At 46.1% G+C, this 20,688-nt stretch overlaps 2 protein-coding genes across 2 annotated transcripts in view; one reads left to right on the forward strand and one right to left on the reverse strand.

Moving 5' to 3' along the window:
- The window catches only part of LOC117963033 (T-cell surface glycoprotein CD3 epsilon chain-like), a 23,460-nt gene extending 21,787 nt beyond the window's left edge, over window positions 1-1,673 (reverse strand). The window contains exon 1 of the mRNA XM_059010069.1: window positions 1,561-1,673. The gene's annotated coding sequence lies outside the window, so the exon portion shown is untranslated. The remainder of the gene's footprint in view (window positions 1-1,560) is intronic.
- LOC117968982 (uncharacterized) lies at window positions 845-20,461 on the forward strand. The gene is made up of 10 exons (XM_059009956.1): window positions 845-1,260; window positions 4,230-4,387; window positions 4,528-4,741; window positions 5,129-5,276; window positions 6,149-6,282; window positions 14,785-14,951; window positions 16,230-16,440; window positions 16,758-16,923; window positions 17,398-17,460; window positions 19,767-20,461. Exons 1-10 carry the CDS (start codon window positions 1,206-1,208, stop codon window positions 19,819-19,821), a joined length of 1,371 nt encoding a protein of 456 aa, XP_058865939.1. The 5' UTR covers window positions 845-1,205; the 3' UTR covers window positions 19,822-20,461.
- The last annotated feature ends 227 nt before the right edge of the window (window positions 20,462-20,688 follow it).

Raw genomic sequence — 20,688 nt, forward strand, 5'->3', positions numbered from 1 at the left:
CCTCAGGGGTGTGTGTGTGTGTGTGTGTGTGTGTGTGTGTGTGTGTGTGTGTGTGTGAGGGGGTAGTGCTTTCCTCAGGGAGGAGTTTGTGTGTGTGTGTGTGTGAGGGGGTAATGCGTTCCTCAGGGGTGTGTGTGTGTGTGTGTGTGTGTGTGAGGGGGTAATGCGTTCCTCGGGGGTGTGTGTGTGTGTGTGAGGGGGTAATGCGTTCCTCAGGGGGGGGGTGTGTGTGTGTGTGAGGGGGTAATGCATTCCTCAGGGGTGTGTGTGTGTGTGTGTGTGTGTGAGGGGGTAATGCGTTCCTCAGGGGGGTGTGTGTGTGTGTGAGGGGGTAATGCATTCCTCAGGGGTGTGTGTGTGTGTGTGTGAGGGGGTAGTGCGTTCCTCAGGGGTGTGTGTGAGTGTGTGTGTGAGGGGGTAATGAGTTCCTCAGGGGTGTGTGTGTGTGAGGGGGTAATGCGTTCCTCAGGGGTGTGTGTGTGTGAGGGGGTAATGCGTTCCTCAGGGGGGTGTGTGTGTGTGTGAGGGGGTAATGCATTCCTCAGGGGTGTGTGTGTGTGTGTGTGAGGGGGTAGTGCGTTCATGTCATGGTAGTGTCATTACTCTCCCTACTCTGTACACCTTACAGCACACAGGCAAATATACCAGTGGAATACAGACAAGACAAATCACACCTCACAACTAGGAGTCCGTACGTCACGTTCCTCCAAACTAAAAACACGACGAAAGGTTTGAAAACTGCACTTGTCAAAAAGTCAAATAACTGTGCGTGAAAGCGTTCTAGCAAGCCCCACGAGTGTGGAACTCCCTGGCATCCTGGTCATGTGTTCACTGTTGTTACGCTTAATGGAATGAATTGATCTCAGCGAACAGGTAATACAAAACTAACTGCAAACTACAACGAGCAAACGACTGTACTTCAGATACCTAACCTGTTCTTCTTAACCCAGTTAAAAAAAATAACGTGACCCCGCCCGACAGTGGGAGTACACTTGGCGCGCTCGGTGCCACTCACTGCAGTGTAATAATTATCTGACTCAAAACCAGAACAACTTTTTTTTTCCCTCTCTCTCTCTGTCTTGCTGCCCAGAATAAGTAGCCTTGCCTCAAACCCTAGCGCGGTTACCGGAGCATTATATCCCGCATTTCAAGTATAAAGTATTGTCAAGGCTTTTTTTTTGTGTGTGTTCAGCTGATCCGATGACATGTTTGGAATTCGACTGGAACTTTGTACCTTCCTGTGTGGAATCGCTGTCTCAGGTAAGGAAGTGAACACAGAACTGTACTGTAGTTGTTGCGCTGTGAATGGAAAACCTTTACAGCTGTTTGCGCTGAGATTTGCGCGGAGTCAGCGAGCTTTACTGCTGTCATAAAAACAAACACACTTTTCAAATAATACTAGACTATCGTCCGGGTGTATGTGGCTACATAGCTAGCCTGGCTGTGCCGCTCTGCGCATTAAAATGGTGGCGCTCGGATTTCATCACATTCTGTTCTGCCTCTCTCAGGTGAAATCCTGATTGCGTATCCACATAAAAGGTCAGGAAAAAATAAAGCTACCTTTGTATCGTTTAGGCTTTGCAGGGCTGTGAAATGGTTATCGCGCCGCGTCGATGACAGCAGAGAGCGCAGTTCTCACGGTCCCTCTTTTAAAAAGACTCTGTTAACGACAGGTGTTTTAAAGTCGAACCCTCTTGTATAAACACTCCTGAATTTAAAACACTTGACTTGTATAATCGTTCAATGACCTTTCTTATTTATTTTTTTCCAAGCTTGTGTTTAAATACATCGTCCAGGAGGCGGTTGTGAGAGATCTACCTGCGTTTACCTTTTTGAAGTTTTTTTGTAATGCAAATTAAAGTTTGTTTGGAAAGGGGGAGAGGGCCTGTGCAACCATCCACACCCCACATTTTAATCCCACCAGGAACTAGGAGAAAGTATTGCAGGGAAACAGACACTTACCTTAGACTAGAATGTGTGTAGAAATCTGCAGAATAATACAGACATGGACAGGTGTATAGCTCTGTAGAAAGTGACAGGAAACCCACCCACAGTATCTTTGCAGCTTCCACCATACTGTTAGGTGTAAAATAAAGCCCTTCTTGGAATCTCAGTAACTTTGAGATTATTGACATATTTACAACAATTAGGAGTTATTTTATAGTGCAAAGTCAGAGCCTGCGGTACCACTGATCCAGCACAGGTACTGTGACTCCACCTCCCAGAGGGAATGAGAGCCCAGGGCTTGTGTGAGTCTCTAACCCTGCTCACACGCCTCCATCCGGATCATTTCAATAATAACAGACTTCACTGAGGGGAGTTCTGAGTGTTGAGGTGCTGGCTGGCATCCTCACTGTGTGTTTCTCTGCAGGTGTGTGTGCGGTGGAGGTGTACTCTGATCCTCACTGTGTGTTTCTCTGTGTGTGTGGTGGAGGTGTACACTGATCCTCACTGTGTGTTTCTCTGTGTGTGTGGTGGAGGTGTACACTGATCCTCACTGTGTGTTTCTCTGTGTGTGTGGTGGAGGTGTACACTGATCCTCACTGTGTTTCTCTGTGTGTGTGTGGTGGAGGTGTACACTGATCCTCACTGTGTGTTTCTGTGTGTGTGTGGTGGAGGTGTACTCTGATCCTCACTGTGTGTTTCTCTGCAGGTGTGTGTGTGGTGGAGGTGTACACTGATCCTCACTGTGTGTTTCTCTGTGTGTGTGGTGGAGGTGTACACTGATCCTCACTGTGTGTTTCTCTGTGTGTGTGGTGGAGGTGTACACTGATCCTCACTGTGTGTTTCTCTGCAGGTGTGTGTGCGGTGGAGGTGTACACTGATCCTCACTGTGTGTTTCTCTGCAGGTGTGTGTGTGGTGGAGGTGTACACTGATCCTCACTGTGTGTTTCTCTGCAGGTGTGTGTGCAGTGGAGGTGTACTCTGATCCTCACTGTGTGTTTCTCTGCAGGTGTGTCTGTGGTGGAGGTGTACACTGATCCTCACTGTGTGTTTCTCTGCAGGTGTGTGTGCGGTGGAGGTGTACACTGATCCTCACTGTGTGTTTCTCTGCAGGTGTGTGTGCAGTGGAGGTGTACTCTGATCCTCACTGTGTGTTTCTCTGCAGGTGTGTGTGCGGTGGAGGTGTACACTGATCCTCACTGTGTGTTTCTCTGCAGGTGTGTGTGTGGTGGAGGTGTACACTGATCCTCACTGTGTGTTTCTCTGTGTGTGTGGTGGAGGTGTACACTGATCCTCACTGTGTGTTTCTCTGTGTGTGTGGTGGAGGTGTACACTGATCCTCACTGTGTGTTTCTCTGCAGGTGTGTGTGTGGTGGAGGTGTACACTGATCCTCACTGTGTGTTTCTCTGCAGGTGTGTGTGTGGTGGAGGTGTACTCTGATCCTCACTGTGTGTTTCTCTGCAGGTGTGTGTGTGGTGGAGGTGTACACTGATCCTCACTGTGTGTTTCTCTGTGTGTGTGGTGGAGGTGTACACTGATCCTCACTGTGTGTTTCTCTGCAGGTGTGTGTGCGGTGGAGGTGTACACTGATCCTCACTGTGTGTTTCTCTGCAGGTGTGTGTGCAGTGGAGGTGTACTCTGATCCTCACTGTGTGTTTCTCTGCAGGTGTGTGTGCGGTGGAGGTGTACACTGATCCTCACTGTGTGTTTCTCTGCAGGTGTGTGTGCGGTGGAGGTGTACACTGATCCTCACTGTGTGTTTCTCTGCAGGTGTGTGTGTGGTGGAGGTGTACTCTGATCCTCACTGTGTGTTTCTCTGCAGGTGTGTGTGCGGTGGAGGTGTACTCTGATCCTCACTGTGTGTTTCTCTGCAGGTGTGTGTGTGGTGGAGGTGTACTCTGATCCTCACTGTGTGTTTCTCTGCAGGTGTGTGTGTGGTGGAGGTGTACACTGATCCTCACTGTGTGTTTCTCTGCAGGTGTGTGTGTGGTGGAGGTGTACTCTGATCCTCACTGTGTGTTTCTCTGCAGGTGTGTGTGCGGTGGAGGTGTACTCTGATCCTCACTGTGTGTTTCTCTGCAGGTGTGTGTGTGGTGGAGGTGTACTCTGATCCTCACTGTGTGTTTCTCTGTGTGTGCGGTGGAGGTGTACACTGATCCTCACTGTGTGTTTCTCTGCAGGTGTGTGTGCGGTGGAGGTGTACACTGATCCTCACTGTGTGTTTCTCTGCAGGTGTGTGTGCGGTGGAGGTGTACTCTGATCCTCACTGTGTGTTTCTCTGCAGGTGTGTGTGCGGTGGAGGTGTACACACCCGAGGAGCTGCAGGCTGTGAACGGCTCCGACGCTCGGCTCAAGTGCACCTTCACAAGCTCCGCCGCCATCAGTGTGCAAGCCTCCGTCTCCTGGAACTTCAGGCCGCTGTCGGGGGGCAACGAGGAGTCGGTGAGTGTGCCAGTGCAGGGGGGACCCCAGCAGTGACACCCCCAGACCATGGACTGGCCTGGCCTGGCTACAGTAAAACTGCTTTAATGCAACTTGTTCCACTTGAATCATTTTTACACCCCCCCCCCCCCCCCCCCCAGGTGTTCTATTACCAGGAGCAGCCCTACACCCCCACGAGTGGGAAGTTCAAAGGTCGTGCTGTGTGGAGCGGTGATATCAGGCGCGGTGACGCCTCGATCACGCTCCGCGACTTGAAGTTCAGCGACAACGGAACCTACAGCTGCCATGTGAAGAACCCCCCCGGGGATGTGCACGGGCAGGCGGGCGAGATGCAGCTCCGAGTGGTCACCACAGGTGGGTCCCTGCCAGCCCCTTCCTCCTCCGCTGTGTCACTCACTGATGAGCTTCATTCACCGTTAGACCCTTCCACTCCTGCTCTGTGTAACAACCCTGTTTAACTGAACCAACGAAACCTCCATCCAGACCCTGGAGCAGGTCGTGATCTCATTTGACCTGTTTAACCTGGAGTGGAACGGCCCTGCAGGACTGTTGATTGGACAGCCCTGCTGTACAGTATAAAGAGCCTTTACTAACTGTTTTTAATATTTCACCCTGTTCTTTATGTGTTAGTGAGATAGCGGAAGTCCTGTGTATTTATTTGATCAAGTAACTCAGACGCTGCAGTTCATTTCGGTGCTGGGTGTAACTGGAACCTGCTTGCTTGCTGTCCTGTCCCCGCAGTCACCCACTCAGAGATGAAGATTCTGCTTGCTGCCATTGGGGGCGCCATCTTGCTGGCGATCGTCCTCATCGTCACCGTGGCCTCGATCCGGGCCTGCCGACAGCACCGGCGCCAGAGAACCGAGCTGGAAAAGAACCCGCAGTACTGGTAAGAGAAGGGAGACACCACACACTGACACACAGCCTGTCTGAACACCACACACTGAGACACAGCCTGTCTGAACACCACACACTGAGACACGGCCCGTCTGAACACCACACACTGAGACACGGCCTGTCTGAACACCACACACTGAGACACGGCCTGTCTGAACACCACGCACTGAGACACGGCCTGTCTGAACACCACACACTGAGACACGGCCTGTCTCAACACCACGCACTGAGACACGGCCTGTCTGAACACCACGCACTGAGACACGGCCTGTCTGAACACCACGCACTGAGACACGGCCTGTCTGAACACCACACACTGAGACACGGCCTGTCTGAACACCACACACTGAGACACGGCCTGTCTGAACACCACACACTGAGACACGGCCTGTCTCAATACCACACACTGAGACACGGCCTGTCTGAACACCACACACTGAGACACGGCCTGTCTCAACACCACACACTGAGACACGGCCTGTCTGAACACCACACACTGAGACACGGCCTGTCTGAACACCACACACTGAGACACGGCCTGTCTGAACACCACACACTGAGACACGGCCTGTCTGAACACCACGCACTGAGACACGGCCTGTCTGAACACCACACACTGAGACACGGCCTGTCTCAACACCACACACTGAGACACGGCCTGTCTGAACACCACACACCACGTGTTACATTTTTAAAGCCACGTTGTATTATTGTAGGCAATGCTATTGGGAACAGACTGAAGGAACCTGAGACCGTTTAGAACGGGAGGGGTCCATTGGGTTCGGAGCAGCAGCAGTGTTTCTGTGTTTGTGTTTCTGGTGTCCAAGCTGACTGTTTACACATGGTTTGTCTCTTTTTGATCAGCCTCCACGAGGAGACAGAGGATCTCAGTCCGGAGAACAGGCACGAGCAGAAACCCCAGGAGGAGGTCCAGGAGCTGAAGAGCTTGGCGGAGGAGACTTGTGAGGAGAAGGTCCAGGTTCACGTGAAAAGCGATTCCTGAAGCAGATGCCAGCCACCAGGACCGCGTTTCACTTTCAATACTGTAAATACCGTCCTTGTAGATTAATAAGAGACTAATCACACTGCCAAACACTGCGCTGCCTCGCCAAGCGACTGAGATTAACTCTAGTGGAGAGATTGACTGCGGTAGCTGCCCGCTTCCCCAGTGTATTCCAGCTCTGCTCAACAGTGCCACCTACTGCAAGAGAAGTGTCTTAGCAGCAGCAGCCAACACCTTGCACAGAATGGAAATGGAAGAGAGCTGTGACTGCAGCAGATGCTTTCAGCACAGAGGGAATTGTAACTCCAAACAGCTGGCAGAGCCTGACCCACGAGAATCATATAGAATGCCTTTCCAGTGATATTTCAATAGCACTGCCTTCCAGTCCAAACCACACCCCAATCTGTTACAAATAAAGCAGCTATCAACACAGTGTTTCTACCCTGCCACACAGTGCAGCTTTGAATTACACTAGAGCATGCTCATGTAAATAAACTGCACCGTGCACACAGCCTGCACTGCCACTAGCTGGGAATGCTAAACTTTCGGTTTTGTTTCCACGTTGTTATCCACACTGGACGCGAGCGAATCATTTAGAAGTCCCTGCAGTGAAATGGGAGTGTCCACACCAGCGGCGAGCGACGTCGCTTTGACAAAATTCCGCGCTGCTAAAATAGAACCTGTTTCTGTTCTTTTTTCGACTGGAATGAAACTAACCAATCAGAAGCAAGGCTAACACCCTTGACACACGTCAAACGCACGCCTCACAACACGTCACGCCTCAACACACTTCACGCCTCAAAACAAATTCATCATGAACGACGAAGAGTTCATTTATGAGGCGCAGCAGTATGCATTATTATATGATTGCAAACTGAACGACCACAAAGACATCCTGAAGAAAGACAATGCATTGAGCAGCACAGAGACATTTTCTTTCTCATTATGCAAGTTGCATTCAAATGGGTTTATTAATAAGCAAAAATAAACTGGAGCATACATGCAGTCTACATATCCAGCATTTCAATGAAAAACGTGCCCTTTTCCATCCCACATTCCCAAGCTCATACAGAGTTTAGAAGATTATGAGCCATATTTATAAAGCAACGGACTGTTTTAAAAGGAAAAACTAAATAAAAGTAAATAATAATACCAGGTAAGTGGTGACCTGCGCATAAAAACACAGATAATAATAATAATAATAATAATAATAATAATAATAATAATGATAATGATAATGATAATGATAATGATAACACCGTGTAACAAATTATTATTTTTTTTTTTGGTTCCTGGGTAGCAAGTGTTATTTCCTAATTGCTTATGCCTCAAAAGTATAGAAAATGGCTATTATTCCCCACAAACTTTGCTTTTGTGACCAGGACAGTGATATTTTGAAATTTACCTATTTCCAATGAGAAAACGGGCAAATTTGTGTCTTTTCGTTCACATAAAGTAAAAAAAAAACAACATATGAATCCAAATTAACATGTATTTATACTAAAGTAATACAAACATGACTACAAAAGATTTAGAAGTGAGTAGTTTTTCGAGATTTACGATTATACTGTAAATCACTTTCACAAATCAGCCCCCAAATGTAGTCAATACCCCTGAAGAGCTCGGATGGAAACGCTGTGTAGCGGTTTGAGCCGTTCCAGGATTTACTGAGAGCTTCACTGCACAGACCCTGGAGGTGATCTGGGTTCCAGTGAGCACCCAGTAAAACAGTGTGTCTCTCGCTGCTGTGCAATCAGAGTCTAACTGCCTAGTCAAGCGCACAGACGTTCCGGTTGATTCCTTCACGCTTGCTTACGCAGTGTCACTTCGTTTGCTTTAGTGATGATGAAACAGTAACAGGGGGCGCCTGTTTTTAACATGTTAGTAAAATAAGAAGAAAAAATTCTGAAGTAATTTTTGTTTTAAATGTCATGTTTGTGTTTTAAATAAAAGTTAAGGGAAACTGAAAGTGTTGTGTTTTGTCACTGTCTGCAGAACAATGTGAGATCCGATCTCTGATACAGTGACAGTGATAAACTGGATCTCCAGTTGCTTCATATTTTGCCCGTATAAGGTTTTGGGATCTGCGTCGGCAGAGACCATAACAGCACTGCCGCTGAACAATTGATTTGGAGCCCAGGAGATTGGAGCTGAGCCCCTCCTGCTCCCCCTGTCCCGAGATCCGAAAAGCTTGTGTCTGTGGATTTCATTCCCTATGATTAACACATGTTTACGTTGCTGTCACAGCCAGGTCAATGCTGAGTCACACCACCCGCTTAAATACATTTTGAAATAAGATACAGTAGGAAATAAAATACAAGAAACAAGAGGTGCATTCCTGATGTCAAGATTGCTGATGAAACATTTCGTTCATTTTTTTTCCATTCAGAGAGGGAGTTGTGTAATTTCTGAATCAGAGTTTAAAAGGTTGAGTCATCTGTCCCTTTACCCTGTTTACTGGAGTTGCATAGGGCAGGGTGCACAGTTGTGTTTGCCAGAGAGGATGTGGCAAGCTCCTGATCCAACGATAACGACTGTGAAAGAGAAACAGACCAAGCAGGAGCAGCAGCCAGCGGAGCAGCGTCCAGACACAAGGCTGCTGGGACCTTGTAGAAGCTCACCCTGGTATTTTTGCAGTTTTCCCATGGTTATACTATGCATCTTTCATAGTTTGCCATTATATTTCTTAGGAGATGCCCAATTTCAAATAAGATCGATTACAAAAGAAACGTGAATACAGTTACCTTTAAGAGTAAAATCAAGTACAAGATACAGAAAGTATAATTATGATTGAGAGCAGTAGTAGAATACAGCAAAGTGTGGAGCAGTTCAGCGCAAGTACTGGAACAATTAGGTGCTATATAGTCCAGTATAGTGGAGAGTTGTGAGGTTTACAGATGCTGTCTGAACAGGTGTGTCTTGAGGAGGCGCCGGAAGGTGGTCAGGGGCTGAGCAGTCCTGATATCCGTGGGTAGGTTGTTCCACCACTGAGGGGCAAGGGTGGAGAAGGAGCGGGCTCTGGAGGCGGGGGAGTAGAGGGGGGGTACAGCCTGCCACTGGTGGAGGATCGTGGGGGGGGGGGGGGGTGTAGGGAGAAATGATAGTCTGGAGATAGGAGGGAGCAGAAAGGTCAAGACAGTGATAGGCGAGTACAAGAGTTTTGAATTGGATGCGAGCCACGATAGGGAGCCCGTGGAGGGAGCGCAGCAGGGGTGTAGCGTGGGAGAAACGAAGAAGGGAAAAGACAAGGCGAGCAGCAGAGTTTTGGATGAGCTGGAGCAGACGGATAGCAGGGAGGCCGACCAGGAGGGAGTTGCAGTAGTCAAGGCGGGACAGTGCCAGGGCCTGAACTAGGAGCTGAGTGGAGGAGTCTGTGAGGAAGGGGAGAATTCTGAGTATGCTGCTGGGGAGGACTGATTTGGAGAGATTGAGTTTAAGATGATGCGAATGCGTCCAGGAGGAGATGGCTGAGAGACAGGTAGAGATACGGGTGGAGATGTGGGAGTCACAGGGGGGGAAGCAGAGAAAGATCTGGGCATCATCAGCATAGAGATGATATGAGAAGCCATGGGAGGAGGCGAGGGGATCCAGGGAGCAGGTGTAGAGGGAAAACAGGAGGGGTCCCAGGACTGAGCCTTGGGGGACACCTGTCGAAAGACTGCAAGAGGCAGAGAGTGAGCCACGCCAGGACACCTGGTACGTGCTATCGGAGAGGTAGGAGGAGAACCAGGCAAGAGCAATTGAACTCGTTCAGCTGGTTTCACAGGCTAGACCTACAGGAACACGGGGCAGTGCAGTGATTAGTGCTAAGCAGGCTCTGTGAAAGCAGTCGTTTGTTTAACGAGATCCCATTCAGGTTCTGTGATGTTCTGGTGATCAGGTGTGATTTACTGGAATTGCTTTGTATGCATCATGTTACTTTGAGTCTGCTTTCTCAGTGTGAAGAATCAAGTCCACGGCACACTTCAGAGAGCTCTGACACTCAGACGCTGCGTGTGGATCCAGCCACCCTTTCCGGTGCATGCAGTGTGGAGGAGGCGTGATGGCACAATACTGCCCTGGCTGGGTGTGGCTGCCTGTCAGGGAGTGGCTGAATTACGCAGTGTGGATTTCACATCATGAGTCAGTCTGCAGCAATACAGTACACTGATTAACACAATGAGGATTTCACATCGTGAGTCTGTCCACAGCAATACAGTACACTGATTAACACAATGAGGATTTCACATCGTGAGTCTGTCCACAGCAATACAGCACACTGATTAACACAATGAGGATTTCACATCATGAGTCTGTCCACAGCAATACAGTACACTGATTAACACAATGAGGATTTCACATCATGAGTCTGTCCATAGCAATACAGTACACTGATTAACACAATGAGGATTTCACATCATGAGTCTGTCCACAGCAATACAGTACACTCCCTCCCTCCCACACACATGCACAGCATTTCCATTTGCTTTCAAAGCAGATACAGAGATATAAAGGGTCTGACAATTAACACACCCACACGCACACACACACACGCACACACACACACACATACACGCACACGCACACTCACACACACACGTGTCAGTAGCTTTGTTTAAACACCCTGTATACAACATGAATATAGTTATATAATTATAGTTATATTAAGAATATAATTTTCGATTGAATATAGCATTTCTAAGGGCAGCAGTGTGGAGTAGTGGTTAGGGCTCTGGACTCTTGACCGGAGGGTTGTGGGTTCAATCCCAGGTGGGGGACACTGCTGCTGTACCCTTGAGCAAGGTACTTTACCTAGATTGCTCCAGTAAAAACCCAACTGTATAAATGGGTAATTGTATGTAAAAATAATGTGATATCTTGCAACAATTGTAAGTCGCCCTGGATAAGGGCGTCTGCTAAGAAATCAATAATAACATACTTTAATAAAATATTTTCTAAATGAAGCTGTTAAATCAGAAGATTTGGTTGCTTTCGTCAATTCAAAGTATTGATTGGCTGGTTTTGCTGGATAATAAAATCAATTTGGACGAATTGTGTCTCGTGTTTACTGTCCAATAGATGTGAACTAAGCTTAATAACGCAGCGCTGTCATTGCACTGTGTTTAAATGCAGATAGGTGTTTATAACAGAGGCTCGTCTCCTCTAATATATATATATATATATATATATATATATATATATATATATATATATATATATATATATATATATATATATAGCGACCCTTATTTAAATGCAGGTAAACGCAGTGAAAACACACAAAAAAGAGCGTAAGCAATGCAACTTGTCGAGGGAGCTCCGTGTGTGCGGGACTGTGTTATTAAGAGACGCGCCTGTCTCTCTCTGTGAGAGTTTCGCTGACGCCTCCTCACACACCTGTATCACAGGTACACAGTCACAACATGGACGACTCGAAACTGATCGTGTAGCTCCCCAGCGCGGCGCTTTCTCGGACGTTGATCTTTGACTGGATTAGGGGTGTTTTATCAGCCATGGGTCGCTGTGAACCCCGGATTATTTCTCTGTGTTGTCTTCTCATCTTCGGTGAGTCTCTTTGGTGTCTCGAAACCTGCATTTCCTCATAAATTAATTTCCTGTTTAACTTGCCCTGTAATATAAAGTACGTTTATTTGATACAAAGATAAGGTTATCTTTTTGTCAAACACTCCCTTGCCCAATCCTTGTTTTATGACCCACTTTACAGCCGCTGTTCTGGAATAATCATGTCAAAATATTAATAAAATGTACCTGCTACTTTTTGTTATGTTTTGTAAACTGCTGTGCAAGCCGACTGCGCAACATCTTGGCTAATTGCCGTTTGTGTGAACAACTGCCGATGCAGCTTTTAAACAAAGTTCGTGTTTATCCGAACACAAGCACCATTCATACAGAAACAATATCTTGTTTTGCCAGCGTCTTCAGCAATGCCCTTCCCGTCACCCCTCCCCTTTCCGAGGCAGACATGTTATTTGCATGTTTCGTCGTGGAAAAGTTGTGTGTTTGTTGTAGCTCAGCGTTTTAATGAAATGATTTAATATTACTAAAGATATTTTATTGGTGTTTTATTTGATTATGAAAAAAATATAGCGGCACAGCAATGACAGCACTTTAAGTAGAATGCGTATAGAAATGCATAGAATTAAAATGTATACTCTGTGTGTGTGTGTGTGTGTGTGTGTGTGTATCACACATGGATGAAGGCTATATTTGCATCCTGAGCCATTCTTAAAAAAAGGCAAATACCACAGTAGTGACGTCAAAAAGTGATAATTCCTCTAGAGGAAAATATACATGAACTTTAACCCATTTCGACTCCTCCAGACCATCTCATTCAATTCAAACACAAACTGTCTCGTTTTCAATAACTCGACAACAGCCACGGTACAGAAATGTTCATTAATGATCAACAAAATGAGAATATGTTAAAAAAAAAAAAAAAAAAAAAAAAAAAAAAAGCTCATAGAAACGGATAACGACACAGAGCGTCTGTACTGCACTGAAACACGACGTTTAAAAAAACCCAACTGCACGGCTGAACCTCGTCCTTTTTAATATTAGCATCACAAGGGTATCCGTGTATTACAAAAAGTAACAACAGATGGGCCTCTTCAGTGAGTTACAGGAAAACAATAACATCTCGGGTTTCTGTGACAGCTTATAAACTAGTCGACCTTCGCTCTCGTAATTTATGACGTCACAGAAACCCTGGATGGAGTTATTTTCCTGTAACTCAGGGAAGGCCATCTATTATTCTCTCTCTCTCTCTCTCTCTCTCTCTCTGAGAAAACAAACATTGTGGGCTATTGTTGCCATGGTAACCACACATTTATTTCTCATTAAATATACTGTCTTTGTGATGTCATTCTCTATGTAGCTAATGATGTAACAGTCTACTGTTCCTTCATGTGTAACCCTTCAGGCATCGCGGTATGGAGTCTGTTTGTCCGTTTCTTTTCTTTTATTCTCCTGTATTGTACGTGACCTCATTTTATCTTTCTAAAGCTTGAGGTCCTCCGTGGTGTGTGTCTATTGCTTTATTTACTTTATCTTTGAAAGGTGGCTCTGCATTCTTTTATAGAATGATGCAGCTGCCTCTCCTACAGATTTTATTACATTGTATGCTAAATATACCACATACAAGGCTGCTGTCCTTGCATGACAGATTTTTCAAGACTGAATATTTATTTTCTTTATTTGCAATTTCTCTTTTATCTTTACCAATATATTTACTCACTTTACATGTGCTTTTACAGGTTTCAATGTCCCTTAATGTGTCTTTGGTCCCTTTTATGGTTTACTGTGGACTAAAACAATCTGTTTTAGCAGAGTGAAAAAGACTGTAAATATCCAAGCAAAACTAAACATTATGCGCTCAACATCGAATGCTAAACAAGGTGCTGTCACTCTGCTGAGCAAAACTGCAGCTCCGGGACTCTGCCTAAAAACAGACCCAAGAAGAGAAAGCAAGCTGCAAGTGAGTCAACGACCACAAGCAACGAGACTGAGGCCCGGCTGGAGGACTGCCGTAAAACTTACAGCGACTGTTATCAGACAAACCAGTCTGGGTCTGCTGTACACCTAAAACCACTGTATCCAAAAGAAAATGTGCCCTGCTACCTGCGTAGATAAAAGATTCAAGCGAAGAGGACAGAGCAGACAGGCACTGTTGTGGATCCTATATCAAAGACTTTTTTTGCAGCTGGTTGTTGATTGTATCGAGAATTGAAAGCTTTGTTGCCGAGTTTGATCCAGTGTAGGATTGAAGACTTTGTTGCGGAGAGGAGAGTTTTTGTACTGGACGCTTCAACAGATTGAGTTTCCAAACCAGCAGACCAAAAGTCTCAAGCAACCGTTGAGCATAATTCCAGTTGCATTTTCCTTTCGTGGAACTAAATTAAATAATTGTAACACATTCACATAGAATTGTACTGTTAATTATTTAGTTTGCACACTTTGCGTGTGAAATAACTTTTAGTGAAACTTGATGAAGTAACTGTAAGTAATCTACCTCATTGCTGTATGAAGAATTTCTTTAAAAGTAAACTTGCCATATCCTTAATGTATACACCATTAATAAGCTGAATGTGGTATATTCTAAGGTTGTCTGCATCATCTCAGTTGAGGCTGTGCTCGTACGTGTGAGCAATCTGCTAGCTGCGTCACAGCCTGCTTGAGCTGCTGAGTTTCTGCTTGCTGTGAGGAGACAGACAGTGTCATATTTCAGTTCCCTGCTAGCCAGCATGAGTGCAGTGAGAGTTTGGAATGGTGTTTTGTGCTTAGAAACTAAGCGATTTACTTTCTGACTTTTCTGTGTATTATTTGTGTACTTAATAAAATACTACTGTTGATGAAACATTCCTTGTGTCTGCGTGTGTATGTGTGTTCATCGTAAATCCTCGATCTTTGTAACACGTCGATTAAATATTATTAATAAGAGAAGTAATCAACCCAGGTGAACATTAAATGATTGAATTGTTCCCCCCTCTCTCCCCCCCAGGGTGCTGGCAGGCTGCTGCTGTAGAAATGCAGGTTGAGCCGGAGGTGAATGGGGTCGTGGGGGACGATGCCACTCTGAGATGCACGTTCAGATCCACGTCTCCAGTGACGGGTCGCCTCTCCGTGGACTGGACTTACCGACCCGTGGACGGCGAGGCCTCTCACAGCGTGAGTCTGTCAGCAGGAGGTTTCATTGTCCACCTGCGTGGGGATTTGCAGACGTCACATCAGGCCAGATTCTCAAAGCTGTTTGACCCAAAAACGTCATTAGAGCAATTTCTTCCAGAACGGGAAAAAAAAAACACCAAATAGATTTTAAGAGCGCTTACACTGAAATGTTTACCGTGGTTAAGTAACATTGTTTGGGTGCTTTACAATATACTGCACAGCGCAGTTTACTGTGAGAGACGCTGCTTCTCTTATTAACAGTGAGAGATGCAGCTCCTCATCACTGCTTCTCTTATGGCTACAGTCCCTTCCCTTTAAACACAATTCACAATTAAAACAAAGCAGAAATGAAAAGCCCTGAACACTTCCTCACTGACATTTCATACCCTCTGTATTGGGAAGTCCCAGAATTGCAGAAATATTACCCATCGCTACTAAACACTCAATAACGCTGAATTTTGAATTTCACAGGGTCAAAGCGTTTGGCTGCCTCACAGCTGCTGTGTCGGGTGTTACTGTTTAATAAAGTTGAGTTAGTCCAGGATGAATGCTGCTCGGGGTCTGTGAAACAACGTGTTTCTGTCCCGTCTTTCATTTCACTGGAGCCGACTTCACAACGAATAAACGGTGACGTTCAGGTGACTCCGCACCCTCGCTCCCTCTCTGGACTGCATGACTGGACATGCCTTAAATATTAATGCTGGACTGAATATACTGGCTGTAATAATACAACAAAATTCATTCGAATGACTTCCAGAAGAGGGCAGCAGATCGCAGTAATACATGTGTGACAATGTGGTGTCAGCCGGGTATAGTGTCCCTTTCAGATTGTGTATGCCAGCGCTCCCTCTGTGTGTGTGTGTGTGTGCAGCAGTGACTCTGGGATTGCTCAGCTCAGATTTACAGCAGTTTGCTCTCACACCTCTTCACTGAAGTACTGAGATTACTGATAATAACAAGCCATAAAGCTGTTCAGAGCATGACCCTGTGCTTCAGTCGATACATATGTTATGATGTTGACATAAGGCAGCTGTGCATTGCCAGGGCCGATTGCCTTGTATTAACTGTCCCTGTATGCGTGTGTGAGGGCAGAACCACGGCTTCAGCACTGTCTCCCTGAGAGCCGCCCTGCTGATGATCAACAGGGATCCGGGCTGAGGCTGGGAAGTGTGCTCCCTAAAACAGGACCCCCGGCTCCCTGCCCCGAGACCCAGGACAGACCCTTCCTCGATGTCGTCCTGTAAGATCATTCCTGACGCACCTCTCGCTTCTCCACAGTTCTTCTACTATCAGTCCAAAGCCTTCCCCCAGACGGAGGGGCTCTTCAAGGACAGGGTCTCGTGGCAGGGGGACGTCAATCGAGGGGACGCGTCCCTCCAGCTGCGGAACCTGACGCTTAACGACAACGGAACCTTCATCTGCACTGTGAGGAACCCTCCTGACGTCCACGGCAACGTGGCCAAAACAGTGCTGACCGTCACGCCCCGAGGTAAAGAGCCTCGCTGTTTGATGGAACTGCAACTTCAACACAGAGTCGTGCTGCAGAAAGACTACCCCTGGAGAGCTAATGAACCTGATTGAAAACTATATAAAAAGTAGACCATGCATGTTATTGTGTTAGCTCTCTTTTCTACACCACTCTCTGCAAAATGTAATTCTGCTCATTCTGTAATAGAGTTAAAATAAATAACAGCCACCATGGTAAACTATGGCACAGGCTAACAGTAGGAAAGGCATGGGGGAGAATCTGCCTACCGTGCAAGGGCTTTCTGTAACTGACTCTGCTGTCATCTCCACTCCCCACAGGAAACCCCATCCGGATCACAGAGTTCTTCCTGCTGGCTGGATTGGTGCTCCTCCCCTCGGCTCTCGTCGTCCTGGTGCTGCTGGTCAGAATGGGCTGCAACAACGGCATTCTGGGAAGGAGGAAGACCCACGTGCTTAAGAGGTCTCCCATTGAAGCCTCAGACGGGTATGTGATAGTGTGTTCTGTTTGAATCCCAAACGAAGCACTCCCTTGGTTTGGATTCTTGCCCTGGAACTGGGACGTTGAGAGTGAAATAATCGAAGGCTACCCATTCTGAATCTGAAGAGAAAAGTCTGTTACTTGAGATTTAAATCATACAGGGGCTGATGTTTGTAAAAGATCTGTGATGTCATTGTAAATACACAATGGAATTACTAAAAGCAATATACAGGGTAATTCATGCAACACCAAACACAGCACCACATCCACCATGCTGCCCTCCAGCACCTGCGGTGCTCCAACAATGAAGCATGAGCTGTGAATCACTGTGTGTGTGCGTGTGCGTGTTGCGTGTGTGTGTGTGTGTGTGTGTGTGTGTGTGTGTGTGTGTATATATTTATAATGACTGGATTCTCTGAGCTCTCTTCATCAGGGACTGTGTATCTCTCTGCTGCATCCTCTTTTCTGTTCTGTTTTCAGAGAGGAAGACGTTCACAAGAAGCCCAGTCTGAAGAGAAACATCATGCTGTGCTGTGTTTTCAGGTACGCTCCTCCCTCCCTGTCAGTGTGTCTGCCTGCCTGTCTCTGTCTGTCTGTCTGTCTGTCTGTCTGTCTCTGTATAGACCAGGAGTGTCCGATCATAGTCTTGGAGGGCCGTTCCACTCCAGGTTTAACAGATCCATTGATCTAACACCAGACTGCAGGGTCTGGATGCAGGTTGAATTGGTTCAATTAAACAATTTAGAACAGGCTTGGAACAAAGACCAGGACTGGAAGAGACAACTTTGGCCATAGATCCTGATCAGTACCCCAGTCCAGAGTTTAAGCAGCTTTCTCACTGTGATTGTGAGGATGGATCTCAGTGCATTCAGCAGGGATGTCCAGAGCGCTTTCTCACTGTGATTGTGAGGATGGATCTCAGTGCATTCAGCAGGGATGCCCAGAGCGCTTTCTCGCTGTGATTGTGAGGATGGATCTCAGTGCATTCAGCAGGGATGTCCAGAGTGCTTTCTCACTGTGATTGTGAGGATGGATCTCAATGCATTCAGCAGGGATGCCCAGAGCGCTTTCTCACTGTGATTGTGAGGATGGATCTCAATGCATTCAGCAGGGATGCCCAGAGCGCTTTCTCACTGTGATTTTGAGGATGGATCTCAATGCATTCAGCAGGGATGCCCAGAGCGCTTTCTCACTGTGATTGTGAGGATGGATCTCAATGCATTCAGCAGGGATGTCCAGAGCGCTTTCTCACTGTGATTGTGAGGATGGATCTCAATGCATTCAGCAGGGATGCCCAGAGCGCTTTCTCACTGTGATTGTGAGGATGGATCTCAATGCATTCAGCAGGGATGCCCAGAGCGCTTTCTCACTGTGATTGTGAGGATGGATCTCAATGCATTCAGCAGGGATGTCCAAAGCGCTTTCTCACTGTGATTGTGAGGATGGATCTCAGTGCATTCAGCAGGGATGCCCAGAGCGCTTTCTCACTGTGATTGTGAGGATGGATCTCAATGCATTCAGCAGGGATGCCCAGAGCGCTTTCTCACTGTGATTGTGAGGATGGATCTCAATATATATATATTATATATATATATACTTTAAGAATATACTCTTAAACTCAGGGGAGACGTTCAGGAGGACATCAAGATGTTTCAGACTCCTGTAAGTGGATCGTTCTCTTTTGTTACCAGGAGGTATTTCTTACATGTAAAAGATCACTCATTATAGAAACCTTGGATTTCAAACCCCTCAAACATTGAAACTCACATTAGTTGCCAAAAAGTTATTTCCTTCGATTACCCCCCGCCTGGTACTGCAAGCAAAGGTTATCAAGATGAATGACCTTCTCTTTAGCAGATCCTACTATATGTTTGACACAGACTGGTATCGTTATGCTTTGACTGGTTTTTACTTCAAGTTAATATCTGAACTATATTCTTAGTTTCAAACTTAACACTGTAAAATACTGTGTTCTGTTTGAATTATTCTAGACCTGTGTTTAGCTTTCAGATCAAGCTTACTTCTCTAAATAAGAGACTTGGCTGTGATCTGAGTTCATTAAATGAGATTCTCGTTTCTGCTTTTCTCAAGTTTATAAACCTTGACACCAGTAGCTCAGACAAATATAGCTTGGCTTATTTCACAGGTGTGACCCCAACCTCCCTTTTTACTCAGATTTACAAAGATGCAATAATATTTGCCCCTGATATAACAGAATAAACAGGAATATCGAATGCTCTCCCATAACTATAGGTTAATACAGAGCAAATTATAACTTCTTGTATGAAGAGTGTGTTTTAACAATGTGTTTAGCATTTCTGCTGGCTTTATATTCTTTAAAACACAGTACAGTTATTACAACATTTTAACACACATGCAGTTTCACAAATGTTCAATTTGCACCCCAAGGATCAGCCTGCTTCCAGTAGCTGTCACAGTCCTGGGTCAGTTTCTGCTCTCAGTGAGTCTGTCAAAGCCACCACAGGTGTGTCTTTAAAAGCCTGATACCTGCAAAATCTTAAATCTTGTTAGAAGAGCTTCCATCTCTACATTCCCATTCCCATCATCAGTGGGAAGAATTCAAATAAAGTAAACTGTTTCTATCAAAGAGCCATCTGTGCCGCATACACCTTTCACTCAAAAAAGGAGATCGCAGCTTGTGTAAGGGAAGACGGGTTTCAGATTCATTCGTGACAAACTGTGTTCAGCAGTGTGTCTGCAGTATTTCTGTGCAGTGTTACATAACCAGACTCTAATCCTGGCAGTAAACAGCAGAAACCGACCCAGCCAGCAGCATGAAATTAACAAGGCGTGTCACGCATGTTATGTGACTCTCTCTCTCTCTCTAGGACTCAGATTCTGAGGAGGCCCTGTATGCCATGCAGAGGCGGCAATCTGAAATAAACGCCGAGTCAGAATGCTAGCGCCCCCTAGTGGGTGGGAAGATTGTTTCCTGTTGAATTGTAAACGACTGAAGCGGACTTTGGCTGTGCTGAAGGAACACCTGACTGCACAGGACCGAGTGGAGTGATCCTGCCTGCCCCAGCGCCGAGGGGAAGGGGTCTGAACGCAGAGGGGATGCAACCACAGGCTGTCGGAGCCCCTCCTCCTCACCCCTCACAGGACTTACTCAGTTTTTAACTTTGACTTTCAATAGATTTTACTTTTATTCTTATCAAGAGGTCACCAAAGAAAGGGACGGGATTCATTCAAGCTCCTTACACCCAAATCCTGTATTATTATTATTATTATTATTATTATTATTATTATTATTATTATTATTATTTAAACTTGGAGGAATTCATTTAAGCATGTTGATGTATATAAGATATTAATTGCTGTTTTTCGTATGTCACTGTATTTTCGGCCCGTGATAATAATGCCAGACGTTTTTTAGTGTCTAGGATCGATGCGCTCAACACAAGGGCTGAAAACTGGGTAGAAGCGGTCTCCTGATTTTAATGTAAATGTTAAATATAGAACTACAAACATTGAATGGTTTTAACCCTCGTGTAGGAAAACTGACTTTCCTGGTAACCTGGGGTCCAATCAGACCCCAGCAATAAAACAACTTATAACTGACAGCTGGAGTAAATGCATGAATGGAAATGTGTGTATGAACACTTTATTACACAAACACAAACACACCAAAACGAAGGAACAGATCACAACGCTTCGTCCCCTTCCTGTACCGTCACGTGACCCCTTGGTAAACGATTGCAGCCGCTCCTCCAATCCACAGCTGCCACATCGTTTCCCTTCCGGGTCGAT

The sequence above is a fragment of the Acipenser ruthenus genome, chromosome 40 (genome assembly GCF_902713425.1).
Source record: "Acipenser ruthenus chromosome 40, fAciRut3.2 maternal haplotype, whole genome shotgun sequence".
NCBI classification, from domain to species: domain Eukaryota; kingdom Metazoa; phylum Chordata; class Actinopteri; order Acipenseriformes; family Acipenseridae; genus Acipenser; species Acipenser ruthenus.

Coding starts and splice junctions, on each gene's coding strand:
- LOC117968982 (XM_059009956.1), top strand. CDS start 1,206: ATGTTTGGAATTCGACTGGAACTTTGTACCTTCCTGTGTGGAATCGCT. Junction 16,441..16,757: donor GCTGACCGTCACGCCCCGAG/GTAAAGAGCCTC, acceptor CACTCCCCACAG/GAAACCCCATCCGGATCACA. Junction 17,461..19,766: donor ATGCTGTGCTGTGTTTTCAG/GTACGCTCCTCC, acceptor CTCTCTCTCTAG/GACTCAGATTCTGAGGAGGC.